The sequence below is a fragment of the Puntigrus tetrazona genome, chromosome 16 (genome assembly GCF_018831695.1).
Source record: "Puntigrus tetrazona isolate hp1 chromosome 16, ASM1883169v1, whole genome shotgun sequence".
NCBI classification, from domain to species: domain Eukaryota; kingdom Metazoa; phylum Chordata; class Actinopteri; order Cypriniformes; family Cyprinidae; genus Puntigrus; species Puntigrus tetrazona.
This window is the reverse complement of record NC_056714.1, coordinates 25290225-25300222: the sequence shown is the minus strand read 5'-3', so window position 1 is coordinate 25300222 and position 9998 is coordinate 25290225. Positions and strand designations below refer to the sequence as shown.

General features: G+C 36.7%; 1 protein-coding gene across 2 annotated transcripts; it reads left to right on the top strand.

The window, feature by feature from the left end:
* The first annotated feature begins 361 nt into the window (after window positions 1-361).
* On the top strand, window positions 362-5999 carry LOC122360982 (ras-related protein Rab-5A-like). Of its 2 annotated transcripts, XM_043261865.1 has the most exons (6): window positions 362-440; window positions 2592-2821; window positions 3463-3614; window positions 4008-4130; window positions 4308-4401; window positions 5435-5999. In XM_043261865.1, exons 2-6 carry the CDS (start codon window positions 2656-2658, stop codon window positions 5548-5550), a joined length of 651 nt encoding a protein of 216 aa, XP_043117800.1. In that variant the 5' UTR covers window positions 362-440; window positions 2592-2655; the 3' UTR covers window positions 5551-5999. The 2 variants fall into 2 exon arrangements, with proteins under 2 accessions (XP_043117800.1, XP_043117801.1); XM_043261866.1 differs by lacking the exon at window positions 4008-4130.
* Window positions 6000-9998: the final 3999 nt, after the last annotated feature.

The window sequence follows — 9998 nt, the reverse complement described above, 5'->3', positions numbered from 1 at the left end:
AACTTGATGATGACGCCAGTCTCTCAGACGTCCACCTGTCAGAAAGTCGATTTCCAAATTAAGCGTGTTTGTTTTATATTCTGAAATTATCCTACTGTCTGTTGTCTGCATGCAACAAAGACCTACGCTGTATGCGCTTTTAAACGCAAAAAGTTGTTTTCGAGAAAAAGTGAATTAATAGTTTTAAAAACGTTAACTGGGTACTAAATATGAAAGTAAATGACTCTAACGTAACGTTAAGGAATTTCAACGGTTAAATTAAATGTAAAATGATAAAAATAAACTTTGATAATTCTCTCTTATGAAAAGAAAACGTTTGTGATGAGCGTTGTTCTGATTGGCCGATTTGTCGCCGGTGAGTCTGACGTCAGATCCAGTCATCCGATCCGTCATCATCAGTTTTGATGCAAAAGGGGAAGTTGGGAGGAACCGAGAGGAAGGTACGAGTCTGTGGGCTTTAAACATTTGAACGGTTATCATCATTTAAATGTCTTTTGCTTTGTTTTTTAACTAAGCCGCACTGTTGCCCAGATATTTTTTATTGTGTTGCTTATTTTAACGGTTTATTTATAAGGTGTCACGCTTAGTGCTGTGTGCGCGCGAGCATAGCGCGCGGCCTGTTTTTCTCTTAGCATTAGCACCATTAGCTTTCGGGATCCGTTTGAGCGGAGCGTCTGAGAAACTGACAGACCCGTTAAAGTACCGCTAAAAACACAGTCGGAACGCGATCGTCATTGAGTTTTTACATGTGTGTATTAAAGAGAAAGACAAGGAGACGTAGTATCATTAGCACTGTTAGCGCCACAAGCTAGCAGGCAGCTCCAGCTTCATATCTTGCCATTAAATGCGCGTACTGTTAAATAATGGAGTGATTTTACTCTGCTATCACTCTGAAACCGAAGCTATTACTAAATTGTGCCGTGGACACTTTATTAACCGATCGGCTGCTGTTGGTTTTGAAGAGCCAGATTATGCTAAACGTTAAATAAGTCACGTTTCATCAGTACTGTTTATTTAATTTGAGCGTATCCTATCATTTTTCGTGTAAATAAATAGACATTTATAAAAGTATTTTAATTTGAAAGCGTTTAGGGGCTATTACAAAGCACTGATTGATAATTAGCGTCAATAATAGTTTTGCACTGTCACTGTGTCATACTTTCTGTATCGCATAAGATATAACAGGGTTGTAGGTAAAGTATATGTAGTGTAGAATGTAACGTAGGCATTGGGACTGTGTTCAAATAGCATATGACCACACTAGTCTTACTGTTTCTGCAGTATACATGGTATTTGTACTTTTCTGAATGACCTACTATATTTTAGTAGTTTTTAATATAAACACCGAATAGTGAAAACCTTGTATGTCTACATTGTAGTGTGTCGACTCAAAATGCGAAATTAAGGAATTAAAAAGTAAAAGAGAACAGTTGGATATCGGTATTTTTTTTTTTTTTTTTTTGCCTGCTAATAAATATTCTTAACTTTTCTGTTGTTATTAATGGGCTTTTGCTTATTGTTTCTTAAAGTTTTATTAATACTAAAATAATTTGGCTGTAAACAATATATACAAAAGAAGGCCATTTCTACCACAGTGAAAAACATTTTAGTTTTTTTTATAAATATATATATATATATATATATATATATATATATATATGTGTGTGTGTGTGTGTGTATATATGTTGTAATTTTGACATTGTCATTTATATAATGAATCATGACTTTTTTCATAATTATTATTGTCAAATTCAAATTTTATTTGTCACATACACATACATACATGGTACGTCATGCAGTGAAATGTTTTTTACAACCGTCCAGCGTCAGAATAGAAACAAAATATATATCTATAGAAGAAACAAGAAAGAAAACAATATATATATAAAATATAAAAAATATATGTACACAAAGTGTGCAAAGTATAAAAGGTAAAAAGAAATAAAGTTTAAAATATAAGTATAAAATATGGCGCTGTGTATTTAAAAGGTAAAAATTAAATAAGTATAAAATATAAAGTCAATTGTGTTTCATAGTTCTGACACATAATTCATGTCACTTTCATGTTTTGTCATAAATATGCCTCTCATAATTATAATTTATTATCTAATTATGATTTTCCCTGTGGCAGAAATGGCCTTCTATAATATACAGTAATAAACTAGCATTTCATCCCCATCGTGGCTTTGGTTTTTGTTTGTGATCTTTAAGGGCATGAGGCTGATGTCATTGGGTTTTGGGTCAATGCACAAAGGATATTTAAGGCTTAACAGCAGCGGTTTCTAAACAATGTCTGTTGTCTATGATTTAGTCATGTGACCACATTGGTATGGATGTAATTGATGGCATGACAGACCGCAACAATAGATGTTCTTACCATATCAATGTTACAGTCTCACATGAGCTGAAGTTCTGGGCCTAAATTATGCTTATTACAGAATATAAAATATGGTGCATGTTTTCTAATTGGCCACAAATGTATATTGTGCAACTCTGGTTATCTTAAGGTTGTATCTGGCTAAGCCCTGATATATTGCATTATGTAAGTTAACTTGCGCGTGATACTAGATCATTAATGTTTGTTCCTGCAGATCTGGGAGTGACCGTTTGAGAAGCACCTCTTGACTTCAGTACAGGAGATTGGGGCTTAGGGTCATGGCAGGAAGAGGTGGAGCAACAAGACCTAACGGGCCGAACGCCGGCAACAAAATCTGTCAGTTCAAACTAGTGCTCTTGGGGGAGTCTGCTGTGGGGAAGTCAAGTCTAGTCCTTCGTTTTGTAAAAGGACAGTTTCACGAGTTTCAGGAAAGCACAATAGGCGGTAAGACCTGCATTATATTGCCTGCATATAATAACTAATATCTGATGTAGCGCTAATGCACTTATGTATGGGGAGTTTGAACAATATTGTGCATTACGGTAATGATATATCACTAGTATTATGTAACTAAAACAACATAAATAAATAAAGGAGCGATTGTATTATCACTCTGATTTGTAACAATATTAGCTATGGTTTGTTTTTACAAGTCATGTTTTATCAAATGTTTATGGATAGGCAGTACAGCTGTGTGTTATGGTACTAGTTATTTTTATTGTATAAATCGTACCGTAAATCTTATTACGGTAACGGATGCGTTACAATATAATTACTTTTGCACTAATTTCGCTATGGATGGGCAGAATGACCAAAATTGCTTGTTGTATTTTAATTGTATTGTAAGTTGAGTATATATTAAAAGCTGAGCCAATGGTTAACAGTTAAACAAATAAAACAACCAACTAATATTATAAAATAGATATTTAATTGTACATTCTTATTTGAAGAGCCACATTTGTCATCGTAATAGTCACGTATACACAATGTTATCAACATCTCAGTCGGCTAAAACATTTCTATCGTTGGTATATGCAGGCATATTGCTCAGCCCTAATTACCTAATGAACTCCTCTCTCCACTAGCTGCCTTCTTGACTCAGACAGTATGTTTGGATGACACAACAGTCAAGTTTGAGATCTGGGACACAGCCGGCCAGGAACGCTACCACAGTCTGGCCCCAATGTATTACAGAGGAGCACAGGCTGCCATAGTGGTGTATGACATTACAAATGAAGTGAGTCCTATGTTCCAATTTTCCAATAACAATAACTCTGTAAAATCTACAGAAGACAACGCTGTTGTCATTTAGCCCAAGACGGTTCAGTATCGATTCATTTCAGTTCAAATACGTTTTGAGATTGAACTTCCTCCCGAGTCAAACTTCTAAACTGAGCTGCAAAATGACTGCGACCCGAGTGTGAATGCGGCAGGGTGGAGTTACTTACTCGCATGCAAAAGATGAATATATGATTTTTATATGAATACAAAAAACATCCCACTTAATTCTAGAGTTCACTGAGAAGGTTTTTGAGAAAAGTAATTATTACAAAAAGCATGATAAACCTCTGAATCCAGAAAATGCTTTAAGAGAAATGCATGTTGTTTTTTTGTGTTGTTTTCCTTTTAGGAATCATTTGCACGTGCAAAAAACTGGGTGAAAGAGCTTCAGAGACAAGCCAGTCCAAATATTGTAATAGCTTTGGCTGGAAACAAGGCAGACCTTGCCAACAAGAGAGCGCTGGACTTTCAGGTTTGCGATGTTTGAACAGCCACAGAGGAGCAGACGCTTCCTGTTGGCTTTACAAATGAGATGTGGAACTGTTTATAAACAAACATGCAATGCAGACCTCCAGTCGCTTAAAGCTGTTTGTTTAGAGTCTGAAACCCTGACACTTTTTTTTTTTTTTTTTTTTTTTATGGTTCACAGGATGCACAGTCATATGCAGATGACAACAGTTTGCTCTTTATGGAAACATCGGCAAAGACTTCAATGAACGTGAATGAGATTTTTATGGCCATTGGTAAGTTTATCGACCAGTTTTGGTAAATAGTTCTACACTGCCATTCAGAAGTTTAGGATTGGTATGATTTTTAGTCTTTATGAAAGCGCACATTTTTAGTTTTGATCAATAAATATACAGTGAAATCAATAATGTTGCAAAATAACTTTTCTATTTTAATATATTTTAAAATGTCACTTATTCCTGTGATGCAAGGCAAGTTTCCAGCATCATTACTCCAGTCTTCAGTGTTACGTGATCCTCAGAAATCTAATATTCTGATATGCTGTTTAAAAAACATGTTCTGGTTGTAAATACAATTTAATGTTCAATGAATGGTTCACAAAAAAAATAGAATTTGCTGTATATTTTATCATTTGTTTTTTCTTCAACTAAGGTAGATCAGATGTGATAAAACATTAGTACGTTTAAATCTAGACTTAGAATTCATCTGTTAGCTATTTTCGAATGAGCACTGTGTCATCATTAAGTTTTTAAATTCTGTGTTTTACTGTTGTGATTTTTTTGTTGTTGTTTGTTTTAGTGAATCCATTTATTTAAAGCCTTTTGACTTGTGCAAGAAATGTGCTATATAAATAAACTTGCCTCGACTTACCTAAACTGATTTAAAAAAAGGAACGTAGCATTCCATCACTTGCTCATCAATGTATCCTCAGCAGTGGATGGGTGCCGTCAGAATGAGAGTCCTAACAGCTCATAAGAAACAAATCCATTAATTACAGACTGCTACTTCCGGCTAAAACATCCATCCATAATATTGTTTTCTCCAATGAAAAAAAATAAAAAAATGAACCTGAATCAGGTGAGAAATATGAACACGGTCTATAAGTAAACACTGTCTGTTCTAAACCCATTCACTGCAGAGGATAAGCCGTTGATGTGATGCTAACGTTCTGCTAAATCTGTTACAGTAACTCAATCGCATCTTGGATGGCTTGAGTACATTTTTGGGCGAATTATTCCTTTAACTTGCAAACATAATGCGACATAATTGGTTACATTTACAAAAATACCTCGTGTTTTTGCACCTTAGCAAAGAAACTACCCAAGAATGAGCCCCAGCCTGCAGGTGCCAACACAGGACGCAACAGAGGTGTGGATCTAACAGAAACGGCACAGCCTGCGAAAGGTCCCTGCTGTAGCAACTAAACAGCGATGGTCCTCACCTCCTAACCAACCGCATCACATCTGGACATGGGGCTCCTCCTTCCAAACCTCGCTCCTTGGATTAGCTAAAGACTCTGTATAGCTGTGTTTCTAATACTTTTTTTTTTTATTTTTTATTTTTAAGAAAAAAAAAATGTAAATCAGCAGTCTACTGGATGCATGTATCACTACAAATGCTAAATACACATTTTAACTTAATTCAGCAGGAGAACAAACCGGATGAAAGCGCGAGAGAGAGAGAGAGAGAGAGAGAGAGAGTGAAATATTGAGTGTGTTTGTATGAGTTTAGTATGTGGAACTGATTATAACCTTATAACCAGGCCCAGGCGCAATCTGCAGATTAAAACAATGTGTTAAACAAAGCTATCCTTAGTGGTAACTGTAAGCATAATCAAATTTAGCAAACTAATAAACCTCATGAATGCATTACAGTTCTGTGGAAATCTGCATGCAGATTTAAGTGTAGGCCTGTTTATGAATCAAATTTGAATCGGAGAAAGAGTTCAAGAAGTTGGTTTCTGGTTGTAGTTTGGATGCAGTAGCTTCATATTCTGGTTAGGCATTCCTCAATGCACCCGCTGTGTCCTTAGTACACCACATATTGCAGTATGGCCATGATGATATTGAAAATATTGGGCCTTCAGGAGCATGACTCAAAGTCATCCAGCTCTTTGGCAGAAGGGATCTTACAAATGGCTTGGCGAATCGATATTGTCTTTCGGGATAAAGAACAAATCAAGGAACACAGTTGGTAAAACATGTTCAGCCTGCTGTATGAATGATGATTATTATTAATTAGGACTGTATTGTCATTTCTGTGTTATGCTTATACACTTATTGCCAGGCCCAGATGGACTCCTTTCTGGGGTAAAATCTACTGAACTCCATTGGTAGCTGTGCATATTAAAAAAATGTGCAAAAGTATTTATTTAAAAACATATGGGGAGGTGCATGCAAGCTTCTTTCAGCCCACAAAAAAATTTCAAGATCTGAAAAAATAAATCTGAGATGGTCTCATAATTCTGACTTTTCTCACAACTGAGTTAGACTCGCATTACTGAAAAAAGCATTTAGAATTTTGACTCTTTGTTGCAATTCCAAGTTCATACAGTCAACGTCTGAAGTGGATCAAAAAGTTGTCATAAAACAAGAACGCTTTTTGGTTTTAGGTTTTGATCCACTTCAAATGTTGCCGACTGTATTCGCAGTAGTTTCTTTGCATTCTGACTTTTCTTCCTTTTCACAATTCTAGCCGTTTCCCTCTGAACTGCAAATTTATGTCTCAGTAATTACGGGTTGATATTTGACAGTTCTGACTTTTCAGAGTCGTCTGAATTGTTTTTGCATAGGCAAAAAAAAACATATGTGAGCAAAATTTGCTGTTACCTTTTATTTTTTTTTTTATCCCATGGCGGAGAAGCTTGCATGTGTAAAAGTGTGATCATTTGAGTCGTGCACAATTCCTATGTGGGCCTGGTAATTATCAATTTAAAAACAAACAAAAAAATCACTTTTCAGACATGTCCAGGAATCTTTCTCTGCTATTTTTTTATGTAATCTTACTGGAAGTCATGAGCAAACTGGAAGCGCCTGATTATGTCGGTGATGCAGTGCAGTTTTGTGTTGACACATGTACTCTGAAGACTAAAGGCGTGTGTTTGTGGGCAGATTTAAATGATACCTGCTGTCAGACAAAAGACTTGGTGAGAGCTTTTGCTTCAAAACATGATCTTTCACCGTTTTTGTGGGCATGTCTGCATCATTTAGGTGTGCCTGCCGTGACGGACAGTATTTTGCACACTGTACAGCCTCTCATAAATCCTACTACCAGTTTGAAGTTTCTTTTAACGGAGAATCATGTTTAAATGGTGGTCTTTTTTAATGTCACGTAGTGTTATTAACAAACAAACTTGACATTTAGTCAGTGGTCTGTCTTGTACCTTCTCTGAAAATGCTCAATGTTTTTATTTCTAAGAACCTATTGAATTGCACAATTTTGAGTTGCTTTTTTATTATTATTATTATTATTATTATAAAATTGTGGCTGCCTGTCGTATCCAAAATGATTTAATCATGGATTACAGTGGACATATAACGCTCCTGAAGTACCACAGGTAGCTAGTAAACTTAACTGGCAGACGTTCAATAAACCAAACAGATTCAGCGGCGTTATGCATTAACACTGAGGGACTGATACATTTTTAATGTCCAGGTACTAGTATATTTCAATAAAGGGGTGAATTGTATACACACATGCTGTGGATGTTTGATTCAGGTGGTTTTGATTCGATTGAGTAGCGTGTTTGGGATATAAATATCCTATACACCAGCAGTTCCATCAGATGAGTTACAGTTAGCAGGATCAACTTATCCTGTTGTAGATTCCTCCTTTTCCACTGTGACTTTCGTTTGACTCGCTTGTCCAATCCAGAGCGCGTTTTTTCCCAATACTGAATCCGCAAAAGAATCAGAACAAAACTGGTTCCAACTGCTTCTTCCATCTCCTGCAAGCCGCTTGAAACGGGATGAGCAGTTTGGTGAAGGCCGCTTACGGTCACCAAAGTCCAATAACTTCATCAAACAAGCGAAGAAAGCGAGAAGGCTTGAACATCTCAGACACATCCAGAACACCTTCGTTTCTTTCAGCTCCATGCCCATTTTTGGAACATTCTTAAACATAAAAAGACTTCCACAATACCACAGAAGAATTTTTTGTGTGTAAATGCTTCCGAAAAGAACCTTTTAACATCTGGAGAACCTTTCAGTTCCACAAAGGTTTCAGAAGGAAGGTTTTGTAAAGATCAAAAGGAACGACCATTTTTGGTTCAAGTTTTGATTTAATCAACAGCTCCTGAACTGTTTTTATTAGTGTGACGAACATTTCAGCAATATAAAAGAACCCTTTTCCACTATAAATAAGTTAGTGGAGTGGAAAGCTTCCACAAAAAGTTATATGAAACCATTAACACCGATAAAGAACCTTGATTTTTTTAATAGTGCGTGAGGGATGTTATAATTATCTGTAGAATCATTTAACTGTAGAGAACCTTTTGTGCAATGAAAAGTTTCCATAGATTTTCTACATCAGTGCCAGTTAAAAAAAAAAAAAAATAAACAAATTGTGTTTGCTTTTTGAAGAGGTGTTCGTTAAGTTTCCTCAAAGTGTTTTAGTAGTGTTTTAGCTCTGCCCTGAGATTATTATCTGAATATGCTGCACCATGCGTCCATGGCTTCTCTTTACCATTCATATGAAAATACAGAAATCACACGTGTCTAAAAAAAACACACACACACACAAAATGCACAAGACTTCAGAGAAAAAAGTTTGGCTGTCTGTCTATATTGAAAAACGCTGCATGAAGAAAGCTTTGACTCCAGTAGGCCCCTCTTTGTCGTATTTTCAGGATCCGAATCAGTACATCTAGTGCTTGGGAATTATGAACTACTTTTATATAATAAAATACACCCCATAAATCATCTGCACTCTCTAATGAAAATTAGCTGTCCACCCGCTTTTAACGTGGATAGTATTAGTTGTATATATGCAGACTTTTGGTTTAGTAAACCCATAGTGAGGTACGTTTTGAAGCTCTCTCCTTACCTGCACGTGCTCCTCCTATCCAGCAGATGGCAGCAGGACACTTTCCCAGCTCCGCTCTACGTGCTGGTTGTTTGTCCTCGGAAAAACTCTTTACTCGGTAAAAGTGATTAAAAAAAGTTTTCCGTGCGAGTCTCTTTGGGCTTTTTCCACATGAGCTCCACCGCGGCTCCGGTCAGACCGAATCAGGGTAATTTGGTGCGCAGGTGATGCAAATTACCCAGAGGCCATTGTGGTTTGTGTGAATCAAAATCAATATGCATGCAAATTGGGCATGACCCAATTCATCTGGGTCGATCCGACTCGTTCTTACAAGTAGCCAATCACTGATTCAGAAAGCACTCAGACAAAGCAGACTACGGAATAGAAAAAGTTCAAGTAGCACAGGAATTAATTTGGATTAATCTGTTCATGGACTTCACCCGACCTCACGCTTTTTTGCATTTTCTCACAAAATCTGCGTATTGTCACGAGAGCTGTTTAACAAATAGGCTACCGTTGACTTCAGTTAGCTAGCTCCATCTCGGAAAATAATCATAATTTTGGCACAGCCGCACACACTAAACCCAGGAGCTATTTTACCTGTTGCTGAACGTGTTTCAACGTTGAATTCTAGTGATCATCTCTATTTAATTCCTCAGTGGAAAATTCTATTTTCAAAATGAACACCACGTGTAGGACTCGTTTTGTCCAGCGTCTGGAGCTTCTTGAGTTCATAGCTTCTGTGAACGTTTAGACATTGAAGCAGCAAGGTGACTTTGTGGACATCTGAGTTGTTTTCTGCCACGATATGCATCTCCTGTCGTGCCTGTCACCCGCAGCCCTGAGATGA